The 27401-nt window shown below is 39.1% G+C and overlaps 2 protein-coding genes across 4 annotated transcripts; one reads left to right on the top strand and one right to left on the bottom strand.

Annotated features, from left to right (window-relative positions):
* Positions 1-1976: 1976 nt before the first annotated feature.
* On the top strand, positions 1977-18824 carry LOC134012039 (sterile alpha motif domain-containing protein 9-like). The gene is made up of 2 exons (XM_062451656.1): positions 1977-2011; positions 11530-18824. Exons 1-2 carry the CDS (start codon positions 1987-1989, stop codon positions 16116-16118), a joined length of 4614 nt encoding a protein of 1537 aa, XP_062307640.1. The 5' UTR covers positions 1977-1986; the 3' UTR covers positions 16119-18824.
* A 2805-nt stretch (positions 18825-21629) lies between these two features.
* Positions 21630-27390, bottom strand: LOC134011998 (BUB3-interacting and GLEBS motif-containing protein ZNF207-like). Of its 3 annotated transcripts, XM_062451602.1 has the most exons (12): positions 27229-27390; positions 26638-26764; positions 26346-26484; positions 26028-26207; positions 25800-25875; positions 25626-25696; positions 25347-25501; positions 25012-25113; positions 24286-24519; positions 23960-24080; positions 23556-23740; positions 21630-23316 (listed from the first exon to the last, which is right to left on the bottom strand). In XM_062451602.1, the coding sequence occupies exons 1-11, from the start codon at positions 27267-27269 to the stop codon at positions 23580-23582; spliced, it is 1407 nt and encodes a 468-aa protein (XP_062307586.1). In that variant the 5' UTR covers positions 27270-27390; the 3' UTR covers positions 21630-23316; positions 23556-23579. The 3 variants fall into 3 exon arrangements, with proteins under 3 accessions (XP_062307586.1, XP_062307578.1, XP_062307595.1); XM_062451594.1 differs by having other exon boundaries at positions 21630-23740; XM_062451611.1 differs by lacking the exon at positions 25012-25113 and having other exon boundaries at positions 21630-23740; positions 27229-27388.
* Between the last annotated feature and the right edge of the window lie 11 nt (positions 27391-27401).

Below are 27401 nucleotides of genomic sequence, written 5' to 3'. Positions count from 1 at the left end.
TCAGTTTTACCCCTGCACTCCAGCGTTTTTTTCTACTAGCCTATGAAACTATAATGTCGATATTCGAATATGAAACCAAGTCTAGCTCCGTCCCCATTGCTGTGTATTTTCCTGACGTTTTAATAAGTTTGCATCAACATTTGCATCAACATTCAAGGTGTCTCCGCTCTGGTGTGTCAGCTGTGTCTGTCGGTCCCTCGGTCTCACCTTATAACTAAAGGTGACAGAGCTTTTGCGGTGGCAGTCCCTAGACTTTGGAACGAGCTTCCGTTGGCCATGATATCATCTCCGTCTTTAGAGTCTTTCCAGGGGGCATTAAAAACTTATCTATTTTGCTTAGCTTTTAATTAATTGCAGTATATATTGTAGGCTGCTATGTCAATTTCACTTATCCTGTCTTTGTTGGTTTTAAATATATTCTTAATGTGATTTTATCAACTCAATATACAGCACGTTGGTACCCAATGCGTTTTTTGAAAGTGCTCTATAAATAAAATTGAATTAATTTAATTGACGTGTTTTGTTCGGTGTTCTCTCACACTGCGGGTTGGGTGAATTGTCTCGTCGTAGGCTATAACAGGAAAGACTTAAGAGACGACAACAGCGCTGGCTCACAACAAATTTGTTTCCGTGCTCTGAATGGTAAACGAATAGGCTACGATGTGTGCATCTGAGTTTCACATAATCCCATATTTTATTATGCAAACCATTTATTATGGACGCAGTGCTAAACATGAGGTCTAGGCAAACAGTTGTCTTTTGAAATGTATGCTGTTGAAGTAGGCCTACAGACCAACACAGTAGTAATTCACAGCCTATTAGGCACAGGCTAACATTTACTTTATTTTATCCTTAGTTAAGGCTGTGATAATTTGAATATATTTTCTTTAGAGGCTCACCGCATGAAACTCTGCTCGTTTTTAAATAGGGTACTAAAATAGCCTGTTCACGTTCAATCCGTGCTACTCATATCGTTCGGTTATTATTCAAAAGATTCGTTCAATAGACCTATAGTTTTATTCACGCATTGTTGCAGACATCCCAACCTGCAGAGACTCATTTCCGGGAGGTGGTCCCCCCCCCCCCCCACCCCCGGGACGCAATCCGGACGCATGATGTAGTCTACCCCCTCAACCTGCACGTAACCACCACCCCCCCCCCCCCCCCACCCCCCCTGTCTGTTGTTGTGAGCAGACTACGTTCCAGATGTGTCACATTTGGTCTACATAACTCTATAAAACCTGTGAAACAAAATTCATATCCTAGACTACATAGCCTAAAACATTCCTATAATTGAACTGGTAGGCAACGAAACATCAAACTATGGCATAGCACAATATGTTTAGCCTACAGACACAAACTTTTCTGTGTCAGTTCTTTTTCCTCTCCAGATGGTGTACTCTTCTTACAGGATGTAAGAGTCTTCTTACAGGATATGGAATATAACAGCCACACCCCCGGTTGGTAGGCTATCAAATGGAAGTTATAAAAGCAGTGGACCCGTCAAGAGTAATCATTTTTCAGATGCGCAACTTCAAATTTAATGGTGAGTAGCCTAGCCTGCATTTGTTTATTTAGCAGACGCTTTGGTCGAAAGTGATCATACAAATTACCTAGTTGGTGCAGATAATAGGCCTAATTTCAACAAATAATCAATAACTAGAAGTGCATCTGTTTACTGTCACGTCTAATTTGACCTACACAGCCGCAGCCACACCCTGGTATCAAGTGTAATACAGTGGATCCGTCAATGTGGTTAACAATGTAGTAACAGTAAAACAAAATAGTTTTCGCAAAATAACTTGAGTAGACTACGTTTCTATAGGCTAGGCCTATAATGTTTTTGTGATAATGTTTTATAATGTATGCCATTATGACTAAATCTGGATTGTAAGAGCAAAGACTTGGTAGTAGAATTATGATTCATACACTTATTTTATTTTTTTATTCCCCCTACACACACACTTTTAGTAATGCAGAAGTGAAATGGCAGACAGTGACTCTGATACGGGTAAGTAGAGAAGCAAAAATATGCAAATTTTTGTCAGAACTAACAAATATACTATGTTATATAGGATACCTACATTACATATACTTGCTATACTGATATGCATAAAGATGCTAAATTCATTTTTTGTGAATCCCTGAAAGAGTCATCAGTGTAGCCTACTGTTGGCTGTAGTCGTGGCCATAAGTTTTGGCAATGACAAATGTTTTTGCAAAGTTTGCTGGTTCAGTATTTGAAGAAAATGTTTTCACATGTTTCTATAGAATACTATAATACAATAAGGAACATTTCATATTTTTTAAAGCTTTTGGGGGGCGAAAAATGTCAATATATGCAAATAGTCCCCTCTTTTACAGCAGTCAATCTGCTCTTAAAATCCAATCAGAATGATAGAGTGATTTCACCGGCTAGAACTAGTTCACACTTTCCCCTGTGCTGATGATATGACTGAAATTATGTTAGCAGTCATTTTATGCCAAGGCCCAGCAAGCTTTGCAAACAAAAAATGTATGTCGCCCCCAATGCTTTTGGCCACGGCTGTAGCCGTAGGCTTTAAAAGATTGAGTAGCGTAAAAGGGTGGCTAACCAGTCCAGCAAAAAGAGCCAAAAAAAACTCACCATAGCATAGAGCCACACATGCACGCCCGCACTACAACAGCGGTTTACAGATCTAATGACAGTCATAATACAAAGCATAACCGCAGCCTCGCGCCTGCCTAGTTTGCAATCACAAAAAATATGTTCTACTGTCAATATTTTTTTATTCCTGTTCTTGACTCGATGACTCGATCTAAAATTAAATTCCCGTTTGTCAAAAAATCGTTCATTATTTACGTTACACCACAGGGCGTTACGCCCTGTGAGAGAGTGCGAGGAGGAAGGAGACGGCCGGGAGAAACAAACGTCACCTACAAGAGAGCAAGACCGATTTTGCAAACATGAGTCGGGTGCTCAGAAAAGGAATACAACTAAAAAAGAAGCAAGAATTTCACAAGTCGATTCGAGGATCGCTGGATAAATTTGTCAGCACGTCTTGCAGAAATGGTATGGCTCCGCGCGCGCGCAGGATGATAGGTGTCGGAATTATGGTCTCCGTGTGGGTTGAGTGATTCTTGTGCGTGCATCACGTCAATAAGCAGTGCCTCGCATGTTAAGCTAGCACAGGGCCTGGCACCCTCCCTGCGACGGCTCTGTGTGGTTTGTTTAAGTCTTAAACAATGATGTGATACGCGATACGAAATGCGAAAGGGTCCATATACAGTATAACTTTTTTGTATTCCTTTTATTCCCCCAGCCGCTCAGTGAGAGCCTCACAGGAGCAGGCAAAGAGCGGCAGGTTCGCCACCCCCGAGGTAGCCTATATCATGAGGTGTATTATAATGCGTTAAGGCGCGGTTGCTGGACAAGACAAAGCCAAGACAAGACTTTTATTTAAAAAAAAAATGTATTTATTTATTAAAATTTATTACATTACTGCATACATTTGTACATTTAGTCATTTACATTTCGTCATTTAGCAGACGCTCTTATCCATTAGCCAATTTGTACAGTTGGCTAATACCATACTTATATTATCTTGACTACACAGCAGGTTCTTTAGTAGGCATAGAAGACACACACCAAGCTGGATAGCCTAAATGTTGACCGAATTTGGTTTCTTATATAAATAATGATATTTGATGGACTTGTAATGTTTCTTGTCAGAATCCAAGTGTGGACCCAAAAGCAGACTCCAAAAATAAGCGATTAACTCCTTTTATTGGCAGTAGAAATTATATACAAAAAGAAGATAGTCAAAAAAGCACAACCAAGGAACTCTAACCTGTGGCATGTGAGAGAAAAACTAAGCACAGAACTAATAATCCAAGCCACTTAAAAAGCACAGAACAAACAAGGCACAGGTGAAAACAATATGTCATAATGAGAACAGATTAACAGAACTAAAAACAAGAAAACACAGCGAGGGCCTCTGGTGGCCAACAAAGGGTCACAACCCTGACAGTCTCTAATTTGGCTATCAAAGAAACTTGGGTTCATCAAAGATCATTATTTATTAAGTACCTTTTTATATATAGCACTTAACTCACTTTACTCTAAATAAAAAATCTGAGGCTACTTTAATGCACTCTACTCACTACTTATTCAACATTCTCTTGTTCCCTGTCCTTATCTTCTCTTTCTCGTTCCTCATCTTCCTCCGTGTTAGTTTAACAGTTCTATCCTGAAATACGTTTTTAACTGTTTTATATTATACTGAAAATAAGTAAATTATAGCCTATCCCAAAGTAGTTACTACTAATAAATGCAATCATTGTTGACATGTACATTTATAATACACACAACAAAAGGGGACATAAACCCCTTTTAAATGACTTAATTGGCTGTCCCAGTTTACCAGTAACACCCTGTCCCACTTTACCAATAGGCTACTGGTAAACTGGGACAGAGACAAAATGGCTGTCAATAAAAACATATACAATTATTTTAAATACATTTCAAGATTTCCTGCTACAGTTTTACTTCTTATGAAAATATATGTTGTAACTACAAACCCTAAACCAAGTTAAACTTTTTTATAGCTTTCACAATATTTGCTCCATATTGCTATGTCATTTCACTTTTCATTGATTTTTTGAGATCCTGGTGTTGAAAAGACGCATGCCCCTAACCCAAAAGTGACATCACAAACATAGAACCCCACCAATGTAGCCCTTTACCCTCAAAGACTGAACTCTGTCATGAGTCTTGTAGTATTTACACACGAAGACATAGAAGATCAAGCTTAAATGTCCCACTTTACCTGTATTCACCCTATTGTTATGAACAAAATGTAACTAAAGCATTTTTGCCATTTATATTTGACTTTTTGAAGTTGATCAAAGTATTAAGGAATTTACGAGCAGTAAAATGTAGGCTATTGTAGCCTATATAGATAAGGTGACACAGAGGCAATATTCATTTAACCCTATTGCAAACCTGTGGGCTGAGCTGAAGATCAGAGTGCACAAGAGAGTAGGACCCTGGATGATCTGAAGAGATTCTTTAAAGAGGCTTGCTCTCTGATTCCTAACAAACCCTATTTGACAGTAAATTATGTAATATTAGTTATCTCTATTCACTATAAACACCGTCCTAGCTTCAGAGAGACTTATTTACCGTTGTGTCTGAACGGCTCATTTTACGTTGTTGTGTTATTTAAACATTCTCTCCAATCTGCAGATTGATAATAGGCTTCTTATAAAACCCACAACTCAGCTTAATTTTGTAACTCCGTTAGTGAAAAGAAGAGTGAACAGTTTGCGATCCCAGAAGCAGAGAAGCGATCAGATCAGTGGCGTTGTTAGACATAAAACTGTACTGGGGCACAGGCCCCTATTCATATCCCATATCTTCCAAGCGTGTTGCACACAATGCGCTACTAGGCTATATAAACTCTATCTGGCTATTTGGCAAGCTCAGAAGAGCTCGCTGACATGCATCGATTTGTGTTTTCGGTTAAACTGCTTTGATTTTACAAGCGTTGAGATACTGCGTACATTTTTCCGGGATTATCAACCAAAATGAATGCACTAACTAATAAAGTAAATTGTTAAAACTTTTGATTTTACTGGGGCACAGCAGATTTATCCTGGGGTACGTGCCCCAGTAAAAAGGGTCTAACGACGCCCCTGGATCAGATGTTTTTCAATCCGCAGACATTAGCCTACGTAATCAGTTATGTGAAACGTCGCTTTTGCACATTTCACAATGCATTTTAGAAGCAGTATAATAAAGCTGAATAAAAATGGCCTCGGAACGATCCACGCATAGCAGTAGGTTACTAGAAAGAGTGTGTGCGTGTTCACGTGTAGGGGAGTGGAATTCTGACAGGGAGTGAAATTTCAACACACACAACACCTGCCATTTCATATCGGTGTGTCTTTCTGCTGTGTGTCTCTGTCCAGTTGGTGTCGTGAAACAATGCAGATTATGTCCCGTGCAGATGTAGCCTACAGTTGTTCTTAATTAGCCTACGTAAACTTGTACAAAAACTGGGATCTCCATTATAACCGTACAAGCACAACAGTGTTCCTTTTCACCAAAAACTTCCAAGAGTAGGCCTATTCCAGGGGCGAAAATCTCATATATAGACTACTTTGGGGGGGATTATTACATACATTTCTCAAGAGCAATTTTTGAGGAACACTACGGTGGTAATGGGGGGGAACTCGTATTTTGCCTAGGGATTTCCGATGATGCCTAATTCATTTTCACATTCCTTTCACACACACTGCAAATAGGCCTACTAAACGCCTTTCTCGGGTGAGCATCTGACATTTAAACATTTATTCTAGAACATAGGCTACCTACAAAAGAGTAGCCGATAATGATGTCAATGTTACAATTCAATATTGCACCCCCCAAGTTAATATCAGTGGCACTCTAAAAGTTACTGTAGCCTACATTAGGAACCGAGGTGAAGTTGGTTTCATATTAGACATTTGACATTCGTCTCAAATTAACACTAGTGTGCTGCGACACGTTAGGGACCAGGTTCAAACGACTACAGTTTTAAAATATTGTGTCTCTTACAATATTGATTAATATATGATATAAAACTTCAAACGGACACCAGATTACATAGACATAGCTTCAACAGCTACATAGACAAACGGACACCAAACATAGCTTTGCTGCTCGCCCCTTATTGTTTTTGTTAGGTTTATTATTATTATTATTCTGCCATGGGAGTCTATGGCAGCCCATAGAACAGTATGGTAAACAAGTTTTTACATTTGGCACACTCATTGGGGACAGTGTCCTGATCCTTGTCAGTAAGTTTCATGTCTACAACTTGAGCACTCTAGCGCCACCAATGGGTCAAAATTGGAGGTGCGTTAACCATATGATCGATTAGCCAAAATGAGGTATCATTGGATTCCTTATCAGTGGATACAATCGCTTCAGCAATGAACATTGGGTGAGAAAAATCTCCAAGATCAGATTAAACAATATACAACGAGAAAGAAAATTACTAAAATAAAATGTTAATTAAATGGCAAAATATGCCTCTATAAATGCACATACAAAACATTCAGCAGCAAAAAATTGAGGCACAAGTTATAATATATTTTTTAAATGGATTCATACAATTAAACTAGTTTTACACTTTTTTCATTGTGCATTGTTTTTAGTGTTCTAATGAGGTACTTAGTCATGTAGAAAATGAATAAATAGGCACTGTTGATGAAAATTCACATTTATGAATAAAGTATTTAGCCATTCAAATAAACACATTCCCTATATTCTACATTAGAATTGGAGTGAGACAGATAACACATTACATCATGTAATGTTAATACAATATCTTAATTAAATTTGGAGGTAAAGAAATTGTATAAAAGTCAACCCAAAACTGAAAAGGGCATTTAAAAAAAAGTAATCTCAGTGAGACAGATAACAAATTACATAATGTAATGTTAATACAATATCTTAATTAAATTTGGAGGTAAAGAAATTGTATAAAAGTCAACCCAAAACTGAAAAGGGCATTTTTTTTTAAGTAAACTCATTATTGCCCAATTTTTTATGATTTCATTTGTAGAGTACATTTTACGTAGAATTCTTAGATGCACATCTCTTTGTTGGGGATACAGAATTTATGTCCAATTTATATTTTCTATTCGTGAATTCCAAAAGAACTTCCCCTAGGGGTGACACGTTTTCTCAAAGAGAGAATACTTCTTAGCATTTTATTACTGCACTTCGGGTCATAAATGCTCTTGACCCGACTGTAAATGTTGGTTCAATCTCTAATCTATAATCCCAAATCAAAGCCGTAGCCATGGAGTCAACACTGGGGGGGACTATTTAAATTTGTTATGATAATTTCAGACAGCATGCGTGGTTGCAGTGGCGATTTTAGACCCTTTTTAGGGGTGCTCAAGCACCCCTAAATTTCATCTCAGCACCCCTAAAAATAATAATAATAAAAAATAAAAATCTTAATGTTTATTATAATTTGATGCTGGTAGTTCATGAAGAAAGGGACATCCTTTGTTTTTTCATTCATTCAATATTTTGCATAATAATACATAAAGGTTTTAATTGTTATCCAGTGAAATTTGGGATTTATTACAGGCATGCAAACTCCTCACCTTTAGGTGAGACTCACCTTTTTAAAACCAAAGTGGGTAGGGGGGGGGGGGTAATTCAACACAGGTAATCCTGTTTGTAATTTTTTTTTAATGATGTATGCTATACAAATAAATTATTTATGGTTAAAAAAACATGACATTGTTTACAAGAGCTCAGATTCTACATAGATCTAGCCTCTTAATTTTGCACATTCTTATTGGGGGCTGAGCACCCCTAAAGGTCTGATCCTAGAATCGCCCCTGCGTGGTTGCCTGTCGTAGCGTAGCACATTTATATTTTTATTTATATTTTTATATCAATATATTGGGGGGGACATTTTGACCAGATTTGAATATTGGGGGGGAAGTGTCCCCCCCCAATATATGATTAGGGCCTTGCTCCAAATGATAAATGTGGATTCCTTGGATCAAGACGATTCAACTGCACCCTATGACGTCATTGCCTTTTGAGCCATTTAGAATTTTCAAAAAAAACTACTTTTTCAGACTCCTCTTATGCCATTGTAGTGTGCAATTTTCACAAAAGTCAAATCAGTTCATCTTCAGAGCATGCCAACAAAAATGTATGGAATTCAAATTGATTACTCAAACCGTTTTTTACAAAGACCACGCCAAAGTGGAAGTGAGGCTATATCTCTGCAATGGTTTACCGTATGGAGACGTAACTTGGTAAATGTCATCACAAACATGACTTAAGGGTAGGCTACTTGCAAAGTTTCAGCACAGCATCACTGGTCAGGAACAACGACAAATTGCTTTTTTTTGCTTATAACTTCTGAACAGTTTGACCAAAAATCACAAGATTGGTCTTGTGTCTCAACAAAAATGTTGTTGTGAAAGGAAAGATTTAATGAACGCATTGGCTTATTATTACAAAACTCGGTATTCGTCTTTGGCAGACTGCCATGAATTTTTGACCTTGTGGTCAAAAATTATAATGCAATAAAAAAAAGATTATATATTTTCATTTGTTTTGCCTTGCTTGTTTAGCTCATCACTTTTTTTGCGCTTGGCCCCATAATTACTCCTTTCAACTATATTTATAATATTGTCTGGCCTACAGGGGTGCCGCTAGACTCTTTTTACTGCGGCATGTGCCCCAGTATAAATCTGCTGTGCCCCAGTTAAATCTCCAATTAGAGTTTTACCAATTGACTTTATTAATCAGTGCATTCATTTATATTGCTAATCCCAGATAAAAGAAAAGCAGTAGCCTATCCCAGTCAACGCTTGTAAAATCTACACAATTGAACCGAAAACACAAACTGAAGCGTGCTTGCAGAATTCCATGTCCGCATGTGCTTGCTATAATAGCCACTGCAGTGGCACACAGAAGTCCAGGTGTAGGCACGCAAGTCAGAATTGAGTTGCATTAACTATTCATGTCCCTGCCAAAGCTAATATCAAACTTGCATCCCTGATCTGTACGTATAGAAGGAAAGTTTGTATAGTGCATTGTGTTGCACACTTCTTGCAGCAAGCTTGGAAGAAAATGAGGCCTACTCATATCTACTGGGGCACAGGCCCCTTTCTCTAAATAAATAAAGAGCAAATCTCAAAAAATAGCATTAAAGCCACATTAAATGTAAAAACGTTTTCCCTATGGAATATAAAAATATCAAACCTACACTAGATTACTCTAATAATCTCTGGTCTACTTCCACACCCTTTATTTGTTTTTAGAAAATCGTAAGAAGCAGGAGCATTGCCTTGTCATGAGTATAGAACATTTTGTGAAGATGACAAAAACTTCAGATACGTAAAACACAAAGTACTTCCACCTGAGACTGGTAATGACAACATGATAGTTCCATGTCACGAGTACAAGTCTCTAGAGAATGCCCACAAACTAGAATCAAGAAAGCTGAAAATTAAGTTGATTATCTCAGAAAATAGCATTAAAACCACACTAAACTAAATAAATGCTTGGCTAACGATTGGTATTTCTGCTGTCGCTACAGTAAGGACTTGATAGGTATAAAAGCGGGTAAGTAGCTAAATTAACTACATTTGCCCCAGCCGTGCATGTGGGCCCTGCTGTATAGGAAAAGACTGCTATAACTTAATAGTCACGTTGACAAAATTAAGTTTATGCCGCAGATGAACCAGCAGGTGTGTTAAAGTAAACAATTTGCTGTGTTGCTAAGTACCAGGTGACGTGATCACTGTTGCCAAAACACATTTGTATGGGAAGTTGCTAGAGGGAGGTCGATTTGTTGCTTAAAGTAGCTAAACGACATAATTGAGTGATTACATCATTACGTAATACTGTACAATAACTTACTCAAATTGACTGGCCATCCCAGCAAAAAATATGATTTGACAATTGTTTGTTTATTATCCAATATTTTAATTCGTAAAAGTAATATAAACATTTTATATGATCAGATATTTTTACACATTGTTGCTTCAGTAAATTTCTGCTAGCCTGCTGCTGCCTGTGTACGAGCTGAGCACTCACAGTGCACCTTTACAGCCAGGCACTTGTTTTGACTGAGTGTGTGACATAGAAAATTATTTGTGTCATTGAGAGGGAAAATTCGAGCATTTGAGTCACTTTTCAAAAGTTGCTAAAAGTGCCAGATAATTTTTTTTAAGAAAATAGTGTTGCTATAGGTACTGTTTTAAAAAAAGTTGCCAGGGTAATCTGAAAAGTTGGTAAATCTAGCAACAAAATTGCTAAGTTAGCAACACTGAACGTGGTAGTGAAAGAGAGAAGGAGTACAATCTGCATTGTTTCAACTGTGACCCAACAGGCTCAACCCAGTGTTTGGGTAGATATAGTCCAGCATTGAGTAGAGCTTTTATCATAACTAGTCCAGTGCCCATTTTAATTAAATACTCTTGTGATCTGGCACACAGGGATGGTCTTGGGAGCATATCCTGCCGCTCAAAAGGATTCCATAATGGAGTGATTGATGGTCTTTATTGGCAAAAACTAGTCTATGAAAAAGTTTTCATTGGATCCTGTTTCGAGAACATAAAATAAATTATTGGGGGAGATAGTTTTGGATATTTTAACTGGAGCATTTAAATGCAATATCACCAAGATCCATCAGAGACTTTGCTTCAAGCTGAGGGCTAGGGGTGGGGGCTTGGTTTACATCTGCATCAACAGCTCATCCTGCACGTCCTTGGGTTGGTTGGAAATCAATGCCTAGCTTCAAGAAACATATTTCTATGAGCATCACAAAGATTACTATCAAAAGCGATAAAATCACATACAAAACAAATTTTATATTGATATTGGTATTGTTGTCTATCAAAGAGGAAAATCACAAAACATTTTGTGTTAAAAGTTAACATTTTAAATGACTCTTCAAAGATGGTTCAAATCAGAACAATAAATGCTTGAATGTCTAAAATTGAGTTTTCTCTCTACAGAGTGGAAGAAATGGCCCTGCAGCAAATGGACAGAATCGCATGTAAGCACCTGGTTGAAATCCATTGGAATAAAAGAAAAGTACATTCAAAAACTATGTGAAGAAGAAGTTACAGGACCTATCTTATTAGGCCTGAAAAGAAAATACCTCTCTCAGACCATTTCAATGAGAAGTGCCCAAATTGAGCATCTACTGCTAAAAAGGGATGAGCTATTAATGCCAGAACCAACTAAAGTACAGAAAGAAAACAGTCCTCAAGGAGGACATAATGCACAAAGAAATGGTGAAGAAACATCTGAATTAAGTGCTGCGGGGGTGTCCACTCAGGAAGTTCAAAACAAAAATGAAAAAAAGGCACTGCAATCCCATCACCCCAATAATGAATCACACATAGGAGCATTGCCTTGTCATGAGTATAGAACATTTTGTGAAGATGACAAAAACTTCAGATACGTAAAACACAAAGTACTTCCACCTGAGACTGGTAATGACAACATGATAGTTCCATGTCACGAGTACAAGTCTCTAGAGAATGCCCACAAACTAGAATCAAGAAAGCTGAAAATTAAAGTTGCCCGTGAGGTACTTCGATTTGGATGTGGATGCATGAATATGCGAGCTAACGGCACAATTCACTTCGGTATCATGGACAAAGTTACAGGCATCCATAAACATGGTGAAATCATAGGGATACCTGTTAGAGATAAAGAAGACTTCATAGATGCATTAGACTACATTGAAAACTGCTTCAAAAAAACAAAACAAAAGGTTGATGCAAGAAAATGCATAAGAAATCCAAAGTTCATTGAGGTGATTGACACAGATGACAGTGAGGAAAGATTTGTCATTGAATATGACATTGTTCCACAAGCAAGTGTCGTGAAAAATGAACTGTACAGTGTTTGTATTCCGTATCTAGACATGAAGGACATGAAGCTAAAACATGAAGACAAAGCCTTCTATCAGAGGATTGGAGCTAATACACTTTGTTTACCTGACGATGACCTTGTAGATTTTATTCATGGATTGAAGGAGAAAGATCAACAGAGAGAAGTGGATGAATTATCAGTCGATCAAACAATCTTTGTCTGTAATGAAGATCTAAAAAGAAATCTCTCTATACTATTGACAGGTGGAACTCAATGCATGGATAATTCACTGTTTTACATAATTGTAACAAACAAATTTCAACCTGAACATCTCAAGAGCATTGACTTCTTGGTTCACATGAAAATATTCTCAGTGTTTGACTTTGACCCAGACTCCAAGACATCTGGTCTTTGTGCAATGTATAAGGAGAAACATGCTGCAAACCTTCACTTTCTGCATGACTACATAAAAGATTTGAGTACAGCTGACTTAATGAAGCAATTGCAACTCTGTGACAGGACAAGCTGGATTTTCTGCAATGGACGGAGTGATTTTGACGGTGGTGAGGAGACCCTTGATGACAAAACGTGGATCAAAACTAAGAAAAAACAATTGAAAAAGGCAGTGTCTGTTATCTGCAATGAAATCCTGCCAAAAGGCTCATTTGTCGTGATTTTTTTACTCATGTCTGAGGTGGAGCAGCCACTTGTTGAGACATTTCATGAATTCTACTCAGAAATGAGTGGTCATGATTATTTGACAGTCATATCTGAATCTAGGGAAAACTACCTAAAGTGGTCAAACTTAGCCCAGACATCTTGTAGCATAACTACACTCAATGAAATAAGCATTGTTGACATGTCTTGGAGTCATGTAAACACCTCTGTTCAAAGTGTTCAGCTTTCAGTTAATAGGCCAACAAGATGCTTGCCTGTCATCAAAGGAGGGTTGTGCGACCTTAAATCTGTCGATGAGGACATGCTCCATTCCTTGGAAATTGTCAGTGTTGACCAATGTGATGACACAAATTTAGAGATGATGGATGAAGGAAAAATTAAAGACATTGAACAACACTTTTATCAAGGTGGGAAGATAGACTGGATGAATCTGTGGCTTGCCGACAAAAAACTCTGTGGGGAGTCCATTCAGCGAGATGCATTTAGACAAACAAATGACATTCTTGAGGGTATTGTACAGAGTAGCAACGTCAAACGATCCATAGAGAGTGTAAAGATATGTCACCATCCTGGCAGTGGAGGGAGTACAGTAGCTCGACAGATCCTCTGGAGTTGGAGAAAAAAAATTCGTTCTGCAGTTGTCAAACAATCAAATGAAATAACAACTGTTTGTGAGCATGCTTTGAGCCTCAGAGAATACGAAGAAAAAGACAAAAACCGTGCTCTCCCAGTGCTCTTGCTGTTGGAGGATTGCAATGATGATTACCTGGATGATGTAAGGCGGGAGTTAGGCAATGCCATAGCAACCAAGAAGATAAGTTCCTCTCTGCTATGTTTTGTCCTGCTAACTTGCAAAAGATGTCATGATCCAGAAAGGATGTGCAGAGCATTACCATCCCAGACTGTTGCTGTTACACACAGGCTTACACAGGATGAGAAGACTCTTTTCTCAAAAAAACTAGAGCTATTAAAGCTACAGTTTAAACCAGACTTTATTCTCACCTTTGTGTTGATGAGTGATGGGTTTCAAAGAAGTTACATTGAGGACTTTGTGAAGAATCTACTACACAAAATTGATCATTCATCTCTCATTACTCGACTTATCAGATTTGTTGCACTGTTAAACTGCTACATTCACGACTCGTACATGTCTGTGTCACACTGTGAGGCTTCACTTGGCATAGGTATGCTTGTAGAACAAACCAGGTTCTACAGATTTGTTGATTCTCTCAGTGAAGAAGCCCGCCTTATTTTTATTCACTTCAGAGAGAGCACACAGATCTCATCAATTCGCATAATCCATCCACTCGTGGCCAAAGAAATTCTGAGGCAGCTCTCTACCAATCGACCCCAGAGTGAAATAGCAATGGACTTACTTCAGGACAAAGTGCTAATTGAGCACAAGTTCGCCAAAGACCCGTTTTTAAAGTTCATTCGAACTCTCTTCATCAGACGCAACAAAATAAGCAAAGGTGATAATGTGAACAGTACATTCTCTCCACTGATTGAAAAAGTCATCACTGAAAGAGAAGGAGTTCAAAAAGCTGTTGATCTTTTAAAAGCCGCCTATGCTGCTTTGGGCAAAGATGCATTTGTAGCCCAACAGCTAGCTCGTTTGCTCTACAGTTACACAAGATTTGAAGAAGCCCTGCATTGGGCTGAGGAAGCAAAATCCCAACTTCCATATGATACATTTGTCCTTGACACACTGGGACAGGTGTACAAAAAGTGGTTTTACCACTTGCATGACACTCTTGAAGAGCAAGAATTGGAACCTCAAAAGGTCTCTGAAGTCATAAATATTGCTCTGAAAGGAATAACTGCTTTCCGTGCCTCTGAGAAGGCACCCAAAAAAGAGACAGTCAGTCTAAACAACTCATACTATGGGGAAGTAGATGTTGGATGTAGGCTGCTAAAACTGCTTTCAATGGTTAATGTTTTTGCAACAAAGGATGGAAATTCTGAACTTATGAATTACTTACTAACAGACTACATACCAGAGACTGTTCAAAAACCCTGGCAGAAGTTCCATGGCTTGTTAAAAGGGTTGCAGAAGAGTATGTATCATGCACTTGAGTGCATTTCTGAAGATCTCAGTTACTTTCAAAAAGACATTAGTGAGGAGGATGAGGAACTTGATACAAGAGAACCTGAACAAGTACACAATCCTAGAAAATGGCTTACAAGGAAGTGTGCCGTTTATGCCAACCTTTTCTGCCATGTTTCAGATGTAGGCACCCATTCTGAAAGAGTCACGTCTTTCCAAAGACAAATGAGAGCTTATAAGCTTGGTGGAGGCAATATAACATCAATCTTCTCTTTGCTCAATGATCTTATGACAGAGAGAACTGGTAAAAAGCTTGAGGAAATAATTAGCATGTACCCAGAAAACCCAAACAGAAATGACCTTGATGAGACAGAGCTTGTTAACTTCCTTTTATGCCAGGTAGCTCTTGCCTGCACTTGGCCTGGTTCATCAAAGCTACTCACTCTTGAGAAACTTCAAAAGCTTTGTTTGAGATTCAGTTTAGAGGGGAAATATACATCATCAGCAAGTGCTCTTTTTCTTGTCTCCATTCTATTCTGGCCTGCAACAAACAATGAGGAACGCAATTCAGCTAATAGTCAGGTCCTTATGTCAGCAATTGATGCACTTCAGAAACTATTTGAGCATAAAATTACGAATGTTCCTCTTAGAAATAGAAGAATAGTGACCCACTTCTTTTTGGGGAAAGCTATGGGACTTTACAAGATTGTACACAGAAGTGCACTTGAAAAGCAAATAAAAGGAACCATCAGTGAAAGAAGGCTAAAATGGCTTGGAGGGGAGGTATGGACAAATCCTGAAGTTGTGCAACTGCTAAAGCGAGTGGAAGGATGGACAGAGGGTGGCCACCTGTTTGTTCGAGCCAATACCAAGGGGAGCAAGATCAGGGTGTTTCCTCGAAATTCAGCTTCCCTACCAAATTCTAATGAAAACGTAACTTTCTATCTTGGCTTTTCTTTTGATGGAGCAGTTGCTTTTGACATCCAAGTGAAGTAAGGTTCACAATAACAACGTGCCAGTGATACATTCATCAACTGCTCATTATAGAGTACTTACACTATTAAGCCAATATATAATATAGTTTTAGTAATCAGTGAGATCGGCAATAATAGGAAAATATTTGAGCAAATTTAGCTCATAATCGATGGTAGGAAACATATAATCTAAATGAGGATTTGGACACTATAGTATAAAATGAGGAGTCAATTTGGGTGAACTCCTGTATCATACAGTGAACATACAGTTGTCAACAAAGGATGATGGTATTTGTAATTTACTGATCATAAAAGTAAGGAAGGTCACAAAGCTGCGTTTGACTTGCATTACCATTCTACTCATAGACATTGTGAGTTTGTAAAGAGTTTTGACTGATGGAAAAAGTAGGCAGAGACCAGCACTGAAAACCTGCACTCTCCGATGTGAGCAGATGAAAGGAGAGGATGTGGCATGTGGTGGCACGCACATAACAGTGCGTTTTCAGAGTTGAAAAAAAACTAGTATTCAGACATTCAAGACTAGAAGAATAGCAAAATGGAACTCAATCATAATATGCAGTCATGAGTCACGTGTTGAGTTTATTATGTATGTACATTATTAGTATTTTGAGAGGCCAGTAACATAACAGGATGATGTTATTGACACGTCTGTCTCTTCATACTGTTTTAAAATATTTGTATAGTCTTCATCATAAATAAATGTCAAGTGTGTTTTTGTGTGAAAAAGATTAAGGAACAATACTCATCTTAAGCAAAGGATTAGTAAATAGGCAAGCTGAAAATAAGACAATTGTGTCAGATACTTTGTTAACAAAACAAGAAAGTTCATACTTTTGTTAATGTGTGCAGAACCATTACAGTACATTTAATTTCTTAAGTTAGAGTAATCATTGTAAAACTGTACTGTCATTGTGTTAATGTTTTCCAAACATTAACAGCCATTTTCCAAAGACAGCTTAAAACCTCTCTATTTTATTTATATTAGGAAACCACAAAGACTGCGGCTTGTGTTTTTGTTGAGTAACATTTTATTTATATTAGGAAACCACAAAGACTGTGGCTCGAGATACCGCAAAGACTGCGGCTTGTGTGTTCTGGCTTCCCGCAAAGACTGCGGCTTGTGTTTTGTTGAGTTACAATTTTATTTACATTGGGAAACCACAAAGACTGTGGCTCGAGATACCGCAAAGACTGTGGCTCGACATACCGCAAAGACTGTGGCTTGTGTGTTTTGGATTCCCGCAAAGACTGCGGCTTGTGTTTTGTTGAGTTACAATTTTATTTACATTGGGAAACCACAAAGACTGTGGCTCGAGATACCGCAAAGACTGCGGCTTGTGTGTTCTGGATTACCGCAAAGACTGCGGCCTGTGTTCAGAAGGGTTTTATTACTTTTATTACTTGTAATGTTTTTATTGATTTTATGTAAAGCACCTTGAGCTGCAATTCTTGTATGAAATGTGCTATATAAATAAAGTCTTATTATTATTATTAATGTTGACAAAACCAACCTGTTAAATTTTGAAAGACTGGTCAGGCAAATGTTGTGAATACTGTCTGTGGATGAAATACAACAATATTTACATTGTTATTTTAATCATTTATGATTTACCTACCTTTATATGTACAATATAATTCAAATGTGTGTATTATTATTGTGCACTCACATTAACATGCCTTACCCTAAAATAAAATACAATTTTAGTGAACTTTATTTAGTTTTCTGGCAATCACACCTTATACTTGTTTATTATTGTTATTTTCAAAGAGAACAATTAATTGTCTAATGATTTTAATGGTTCTTTAACACATTCATTTACATGAACCCCAAATAGTGAAAGGAACTAGGTACATCTTATACAAACACATTAAGCTATGTCATGGCAATTACCTTAGTGTTCCTTAAATATCAGTTATATGTTCAGCAACGCATTTTCAGTCAGAAGTAAATTTTGACTATAAACATGAAGTTGACTTGACAGCTGTAGGCAACGTGTAACATATATTTCTCTATTATTAACCCAAATCACATTAGTGAAACTTTTTAGTTATGATGGGAATAATAATAATTAAGTATAATACACAAAGTAATTACCAGAGCAAAATGTTTTCACAGCAGAATATCTAGCTCTGATGCAATTATAAAACGTTTCCATGTCATTGTGGTGGCCCAAAACTTGATTAACAGGGTGATGTAGAGGTTAGGAAGAACATTTTCGAACATTCTCGAAGGAGTAAGGGGGGCCAGGGTGACTAAGCATTATCTGGGACTGTTATGTATTCTTATGTCTCAAAAGGAGTTGATATGAGTCTGGGAGTGAACAACATCTTACCAAGAACAAAGGGAAGGGAAGGAGCCATGGGGTAACAGCTGGGAAAGCTCAGATTTGAAGGCCCTATGTTTGGGTTACTGCTGTTCTGAGAAACTATGTCCATCAGGGGAGTGAAAACGAAGATCAGGAGTGCAAGTCAGGTTGACCTAGCCAGATATTGAGTGAGCACACATGTCGGGAAGGGTGATTCACCTTGGACAGTATGGGTGATAAACTTTGAAAAACATTGGGAAATAGTATTATGCAGGGCGGGGGATTTTCCTCATTTAGACTATATAAAGTGTTATCTTTTGAATCATTAGCTTTTTTTGTCTTCCTGTACCACTGCTGCATTGCTGAATAAACCTCTCAAGCCATCTTGACTTTGAAAGATATTCCGTCTCTGTCTCTATTTTTTTGGCATTCTATTTTTTTTTTTTCCAAATCCTTCTGAAGTAAAAATTCCTACATCAGTTAATATCTTTCATTGTTATAAATGATTTAATATTTCATTGACTATGCAACAGAGGGCTTTATTTCTCCTTAGCTGAGGGACTTTTTTAACGTTTCTTTTTTTGTTTTGTTTTTTAAAGGAAAAGGAAAATTACAAGATTACAAGCAAAATTAATACATGTCTCTCAATTTATTACTCTACTACTTTATTTGAGGTGTAATCATTAGTGTCATTAAACTCAGCCATTGTATAACCAGTTTATATGCCACTATGACCAGACTTTAAAAAAACCCTGACTTAAAAGACATCAACATTTTGGAACATTAAGAACATTATACGGATCTCAACAAGTTCTGTAGGGCTAATTGACAACAACAAAATTACGTTGCTCATACCTATGTCAATTGTATGGTCTTATTGTATAGTTAGGGAATGGATATTTGACTGCTATGAAGTAGTACCAGCAGCTGCTCACCATTTTACTGTTCATATTCTTTACTGACCTTCAAAATTAAGTGATCCAGGTGTGATGGCTGTTATCTTCCACTGCCTTTTCTTTGTCTGCTGCTTGACAGACATCATCAGACCTTTGATGTCCAGGTGCAAAAGGAAACATTCTCCTCTGCCTAAAACCAGTTCTGTCTCCTCTTCTAGACCCACAGAGTTGTGTGGCCTAATGAATCTTCTTCTTATCACCTGGTGTTGACTCTCAAGAGTTGTGAGGCCCATTGTACCTTCTCCTTGTCCCATGATGTGGTCATCTCGCCTCCCCTATCCGGTACCTCTCACCGGCCTTGACTTCCAAATTCTCTGCAGCAAATCATATCACCCCGTGCACCCCTCCCTGCCAGTACGCTGACTTATTGCATTCCTCTTCTCACGAAAGGATACATTCTCCTGAGCATATGGCCCTCTTCTTACTTTCACAGACAGTCACATTCTGGTGCATAATCATACATTTGGAATATAAGTTCATCATTATCATTACTTATTTTATCTGAAGCATTAATTGGGTGTGCTTTGCCTTCGGCAAAGGCACAACCTTTGTTCTCTCACATATATATTATTATTATTATTCTTTTATCCCCCTAAAACTCAGTCAATATTTGGCCTACATAGACAACCTAGGTGTCAAAAGTTTCGTCTTGGTAGCGATTGAGTTGCTTCTATTGGGAATTACGTTCCGTTGCATGGTTTAGGCTCAAGTTACGTTTTTGTGGCGAAAAGTGAAGCTAACGGTGGCTAATTTGCTAGCCACCGTCACTGACGTTACTAACGTCACTACGTCACTAACGTCACGAAAATGGATATGGATATCAAGAATGAATTCTTGATATCCATAATCATTTTGGATATCAACAATTAGAATTCTTGATATCCAGAATTGTATTTTTGATATCCAAAATTGGAATTGTTGATATCCAAAATGGAATTCTTGATATCCAAAATTGGAATTTTTGATATCCAGAATTCAATTCTGGATATCCAAAATTGGAATTGTTGATATCCAAAATGCAATTCTGGATATCCAAAATTGGAATTCTTGATATCCAAAATGAAATTCTTGATATCCAAAATTCGAATTCTTGATATCAACAATTCAATTCTGGATATCCAAAATTCGAATTCTTGATATCCAAAATGCAATTCTGGATATCAAGTTAGCATACATTTGCATCAAATTTGCGTACTTAAAACTAAACCAATGGAGTTGAAGAGTGAACACATGCGCAAACGCCGACAGTGAAAATCTTTGAGTTCTTTCCATGTTGCAAGAGATGGGATAGCAAGGCTACTGCAAGGGCGATTTGTACAGGAATTTTTTGTAATAAGCAGGTTTATTAACATTTATTATTTAGAAAGTTTTTAGAAAGTTTCACTTATTTAAGCTCAGCATAGATGTAAATTATGAAAAAAAAATCGAATTCTTGATATCCAAAATGCAATTCTTGATATCCAAAATTGGAATTCTTGATATCCAAAATTGAATTCTTGATATCAAAAATTCGAATTTTGGATATCAAGAATTCATTGGTTAAATGATAAAACGGCTTGCCATACGATTTTCCACTAAATAAATGTCAAGCTTATTTACGTTTTTGGGGGCATATTTTCAGTTAGCAGATGGTACTGTTTGAATGGCGATTCCATCTTCTACTGCCGGTAACGTCGTAGAATAATCTTCAAAGGGGGTTCTTTATTAATTAATTAATGCAATATGAGTAGGCTAAATGCCTGAAAATATCACGAGAAGGGCAAACTTAAAAGGACGTTTAAGTCATAGATTAGGTCCATTTTTACACCGGTCTGCCAAATTTATTCGTTTTGATTCAGCTATGAGGCTGCCTCTTGCAGGGGAAATGAGAAGACATCATATTTAATTCTACACTTCACTCGTATTTTCAGTTGTAAATGAGCAGCACAAAAAAAATGCTTTTAAATCTATGTAATCTTTATAAATAATAAGTATGCATTTTTATATAAAATATACAGAAATATCAGTTGTAAAAATGTCATTCAAAAACGGACCCCTGTGCAATCGACGCAAGCAAGCACACCCTACAATTTCCCCAGAAATTGTACCCTCTCTAGTTATATTTGGAATATATGTTCAGCATTGTCATTACACATTTTGGTATATCCGAAGTATTGATAGTTTTTTTATGTAACAGAGACAACGAACATATGAAATAGCAGCATAGATTTCATTCCTCCACAGTATACAAGGGAAACCAAAAAACACCTGATGTTGAAAGTATTTATTTAGTGCAATATATGATATTTTGTGTATACACCATTTCATCAAATGTATCCAATACATAATATAGGATGGAATTTAGGAAAGTCATCCGACACACTGTACAACTACATTGCAAATAACACTGTTGCTTTTCTACAGGTAAAGTAATTAGAGTAATAGCAAAGGGTCTTCACACTTCTGTGAATGAAACATTACAAACTTTTCAAATAAATGAGCAAAAATGTATTTAAAACATTTGGTCAATTTGTCATTATGGTGTGTAGAGTAATGGCAAACCAAAAAGAATCAATTTTAAGTTTTAACACAATAAACTGGAAAGTGAAGGGGCCTGAAGTGTTTCCAAAGGCACTGTACCAGTCCACATCACACATATAGTGAGCTGAAAAAGATCAACATTCAGATGAATGTCACCTGAATGTTGTCTCTCTTGCACACATGCACACACACACATCTAAGGAAACACTGTGTCTGGTACTTACAGCTTTAACTAACCTGTAACTGGAGGGGATTCTCCTTCACTAGAAGTTAAAACCAAATGAAGAAACTGAGGACTGAAGATAGCTGATGGAACAAACAGGATTAATTGGTGCAAACCAAGTTGTTTCACGGTTCTGGCAGCCATTGGTCAGTAGTCTTCATAAGTAAGAGCTACTAGAAGATCTAACAGAAATCATAGTTTAGAGCCAAATCTACTGGTTCAATAGTAAATTACAAGTATGAATTCTTATTCAAATTTCTGCCAGTCTGCTGTGCCTGAGCAGTGTGTGTTGCCTCACTGAACAGAACAAGGGCCTTCACCAAACTTGCTGCAAGTTTGGGGACATGAAGATCCAACAGCCAGTAAGCTGTGAGGGCCCCTGGTGTACATGAGAAGACAGAAAACAGTGAGACTTGCCTCAGGCTGAACCAGGGCTACACTGAGGCAGGGCCTCAGACAGTCCCCCACCCAGGGCATTGCTACAGGGAGAAGAGAAATCCTTGGTTTAGCAGGACAGCCAGTGCCACCCGGAAGCACTCATTACAATACACTAGAATGTCCTCTGAGTGCTTAACAGTCCGTTGGAAAAAGCCGAGATTGTTCAGGGGAGTGCATGACTGATGTTGCACCGACTGAAATGCTATAATAGATTATCATTCAAAGATCATCAGCAGAAACAGGGTCAATGTTTTACACAGGTGCATGACTTCAGTTTAGTTGAGAAGGTATGAAGACCGTTCATAATACATCAAATGATTAAACGTTGAGTGATATCCACTATCAGAGTACAAACCTTGTGGGTACAAACCTTTCTCCGGTCACAAATGAAGAGTCATAAGGTTTCTGCACATTTTATTCCAATACAATTTCATAACATTACATGAACCCGTTCACATGAGCCTATAGGGTTACTTTATATGTAGGGTTAAAGTAGCATTCAAGATGGAGGTCAGAGAGAAAACATAGCCTACATGAACACAGTGAATTAATAGAACGCCATCTGAAGCCCTCACCAAACAATGTTGGGGACGCAAAGTCCAACAGCACCTATGTGTGCTGTGAAGGCCTCACTGATTCTAATGCAAACAGTGTAATGTATTTTACGTAAACTTGCCTTGATATAGATGGGTACTGCTCATGTAACTCCAGGGCCTTCAATATAATACGAACCATATCTACTATACTTCTACACACCTAAATGGAACATGAGAAGAAAAAGCCACAGAAGAGAGTGATTTGCAACAGTTCATAGTCTAGGCAGGTTAACTTACGGTATAAATAATAAGTCCCATGCAATGTGTTTTTTGTTGTTGTTCTGTTTGCTTTTTTTCATGTATGTCTCTTCTTCATAGACCAGGTAGAATGTGTGTTTACCATTACTGGTTTTGGCTAGAAGCAGAACGGGACATGAGAAAAGGGTTGAATGTCCAAACCTAGAGCGGTGTGTTGAGTGGGCTTCAGAAGCGGCCTCCAGGGGACATGACGGGGGGCCTCATGCCCATTGGGGGCCGTAGGGGGGCTCCTGGGTAAGGGGGCACCATGGGGGGGCCCTGCCCATACGGGGGCATGCCTCCTGGCATGTAACCTGGCATTCCCCGGGGTGGGCCTCCGTACTGGCCTGGAAGGAGATAGACGGTTGGTTGGTTCAAACTCAGATCAGTGTTGCTATCACTGCCAAGACCATTTCAAAACCATTTCAATATCTCAAGACTCCCAATGCACACTGCATTGAAGACAAGAATTGAACATAACTCCTATTAATACAAGGATGTGAGAATGTACAGTAGCACCACCATCGACCTCCTCGACTTCAGTGCCAGCAGCAGCTGGAGCATACCATGCATGTGGTGTCTCAGGCCCGGCTGTTGGGGGATCATCATGGGTCCTCCCGGGGGGGAGACGTGGCCTGGCTGGGGGATGTTACGCTGGTACCGTGGCAGCTGGGCTCTCAACTCTTCCTACCAGACGGAAAGAGAAGGAAGACAGTAAAGTAAGATCCTGAATACACACGAAAACATCAAATGTTCAACATTTCATTCATATGTAAGATCTGCACAACAATAATACAACAAAACGGCCATGGTAACAATAATCAAAAAATATTTTTGCTTAGTTGCTGCTAATCTACGTGAAATTAAGTCAAGGGTCTGATGGGCCACTTACCAGTGAGATATCCTCATCGGGGTGGATCAACTTACTGGTGGCACTGCTGGTGGTGAGGGTGGCAGGCTTACTGGTCACTGTAGAGGGGGGTTTGGAGACGATGCCTCCAGGGCTGGGGCTGCCCACCGTGGCAGAGGCCTGAGTATAGGCTGGGAAAGTGGGCTTGGAGGGCTCAGAGGGGGTGGCGGGGCCACTGTGGAGCTTAAAGTCAGACCCTGGAACGGCCTGCTGACTCTGGAAACAGAGGGAGAGAGAGTGAGAGGGAGGGAGGGATGCAAATGAGCTATGGCAGGAAAGAGAACAGGATTCAAACTCATACAACATGCTGTGTTTTCCACACTTGTGCCAGCTCTTGAAAACAACCGTCAAATATTCTTCTACTGTACACATCGGCATGTTTACACTGATTGCAGATGAAAACAAGATGAGTCCAGTGATATGAAAATTATGCAGATTTGTAATGGGGGGGGGGACTGCATTGTCACTGACTGACGACTCATTAAAAAGGAAGGTTTTTATTGGAGCTGACAGTCGAAAGCATCCCACTCTCATAAGGGAAAGTTGCTTCACGGCATTTAAAAATGAACAAGCCATCTACATCTCTAGGCGCAAAAGGAAGATGTGTTTTTGGTTGTTGTCTTGTAGCATGCCCTCAGTCTATTTCGTGAAGCACTAGATTCACAAAGCGTGCCAGGCAGGCGGGGCGGCGGGCAGTGAGCCGCGTACTTGCGCAGAGCTAGGGAATGTAGCTTTGGAGGAGGCAGACTGAGAGTCTGCACTCGACAGGCCTGTGCTTGTACTTGCTGTGCTCTGAACGTGTGTTCCCATCTGTAGCACAGGGGGACAAGAGCACAGAGTAGAAATATTACTGAGAAAGAGCTGGGGGGGAGGGTCAAGACTTAGCTCAAGATATTTAGTCCACGCCGATGTCAAAGACATGCATGGCACAGCACTCACTACGATAAGAGCACGAGCAGTTTATACCACTCTGTTGTTGCGCATCAACATGTCAGTGTGCCTACAGAGGTGTGTTAACCCGACACAACAGCATTATTCCTTACCTGTCCTGCGCTGGGGAACAGGGGTTTGGTGACGGCAGGCTGGGCGGGGGGGGCAGAGGCAGCTGGCATGGCAGGTCTGTTCAGCATGCCTGTGGTGGGGGGGCCCTGGGGCATGTGGGGCATTCCTGGGCGGTGCCCCACCGGAGGTGGCATGCCTGGACGAACACACAGGGTTTGTATTAGATTTCACTCGCTATACGTACACTTTCTCACTTTATCTTAGGTGGAATGATGATGGGAGATTGAGTGTGTGTGTGTGTGGGGGGGGGGGGGGGGTACCTGGTGGCATGCCTGGCATCATTGGGGGCATTCCTGGACCTGGAGGCATCATTCTACCCATTGGCATCATCCTGAAGACCAGAGAGGAGAAATTAATTGACTTACTGTTGACAGAACTGATATCAAAATGATTTTCCAAAGATTTACTATCAACTGGACTTAATCAACACTCACCCTGGTGGCATGCCTGGCATAACAGGGGGCATCCCTGGCATCATAGGTGGCACACCTGGCATCATTGGGGGCATTCCTAAGATGAAAAAGTGAGTTAAAAAGGAATATTATCTGTGATAATCACAATACAAAATATATAGACGTACAAAACATTGAATTACGTGTAAGTGAGCCCAATGGTAAGTCAATGCTTCTCATTCTACCAGCAACATGTAGGTGATGGGCTACCTGAGTAGCTGCCAGGGGGCATCCCTGGAGCAGTGTGGACCGGGGGCATGCCAGGCTGGGTCACAGGTGGGATGTATCCTGTCTGGGGCTGGGCGGCTGGCTGCTGGAAGGAGGGGCCAGGTTCTTCATCCTCCTCGTACTCATCAGAGTCATCCTGGTTCTGCTTCTTCTTCTGACTCTCTGTGCGAAACACACAGCGCGTTAAGTCACACACTCACACGCCAACAGATCTCACGAGAATGGAAGCAAGTGTTAATATAATGATATAATGATAATCCTTGTCATGGCGATTGCTGTTTGTGTTTTGTTTTTTTATACCTTGGGTTTTCTGTTCAAGGACTCTTCTTCTCTCCTCCATGTCTTTTTCTGGGATACCCTCCATGCCATAGATCTCCAGCTCAATGTCTGTCCTTCCAGGTATGGCATTGGGGACTCCATCAATTGTTTCTTTGTGTACCTACATCAGGGTCAACATCAAAAACAGCCGTTATAAACTCAATGACATCCTACTGTTCATACTGCATGCATTTTTATTCATCACATAAGCAACAACTTGAACTTTAAAGAGGAGCTGGGGATAGGTTTAGATAACAACATTTGAGATTCTGACCTGCATACAGTGAATGGCTAACCCTGGTCCAGTATAGAGTTTCTTGTGACATATGTGACACTTGAAGTGTTTGGCCTTCTGGTGTTGTATGAGAATCTTTTCATCATCAAAATCTCTGTTACAATACCTGTTGTTCATAGTTCAGGAAATAAGAAGATACTGTATCAGTATAGTTCATAGTTAACAGTAGTTAAAACAACGGTTGAAATCAATTTATTGTACAAGTTCCATACAAGTTAGTTCAGAGTGTCTGACTGTCTCATCCGTGCAACTTCCAAAACATTGAATGAGTCACACATGGGGCTGGGATGCTGACCGTGTGCGTTATTTGTTAGCTAGCTCGTCTACTCAACAACACACATAGCTTTTCACACAAAATTGCTGTTAAACAACAGACCTTCAGTACAGTGCATTTACAGTATGAATGAATTACCGTCCCTTTTCCAGCTTGCTAGAGTAGCTAGCTCCAACTAGCTAACAAGTGCTAACTCATCTGGCATGTGTGGATCCGACGTTATTATGGAAGGATATTCCGACGACTTAAATGAATATACGCGAGACATATGAATTATGAATAAAGGTAAAGGATACCAGCACCACGGCTTCATCTGCTTTTTCTTTTTTCGTCCCATGTTTATCCTATATTACAGGTGACAAGCAGGGGGCTAGCTGCTGTACTAACAACAAGAACAACAGCTGATTACAGAACAGAAGATGGCGTACAGTACAGTACACCAGTCCTACAACATCCCACAAGGCATCGG

This window comes from Osmerus eperlanus, chromosome 2, assembly GCF_963692335.1.
Source record: "Osmerus eperlanus chromosome 2, fOsmEpe2.1, whole genome shotgun sequence".
In the NCBI taxonomy this organism is placed as follows: domain Eukaryota; kingdom Metazoa; phylum Chordata; class Actinopteri; order Osmeriformes; family Osmeridae; genus Osmerus; species Osmerus eperlanus.
Note: the sequence above shows the minus strand (reverse complement) of the source record. Positions and strands in the feature narration are given on the sequence as shown.

Excerpts from the sequence above, each read along its gene's own strand:
- LOC134011998 (XM_062451594.1), bottom strand. The coding sequence starts at position 27,269 with ATGGGACGAAAAAAGAAAAAGCAGATGAAGCCGTGGTGCTG. Across the intron at positions 26,208-26,345 it reads CCTTGAACAGAAAACCCAAG|AGAGTCAGAAGAAGAAGCAG; the intron begins GTATAAAAAAAC and ends TGTTTCGCACAG. Across the intron at positions 24,520-25,011 it reads CATTCCCTAGCTCTGCGCAA|AGTCAGCAGGCCGTTCCAGG; the intron begins GTACGCGGCTCA and ends CTCTGTTTCCAG.
- LOC134012039 (XM_062451656.1), top strand. The coding sequence starts at position 1,987 with ATGGCAGACAGTGACTCTGATACGG. Across the intron at positions 2,012-11,529 it reads AGACAGTGACTCTGATACGG|AGTGGAAGAAATGGCCCTGC; the intron begins GTAAGTAGAGAA and ends TTCTCTCTACAG.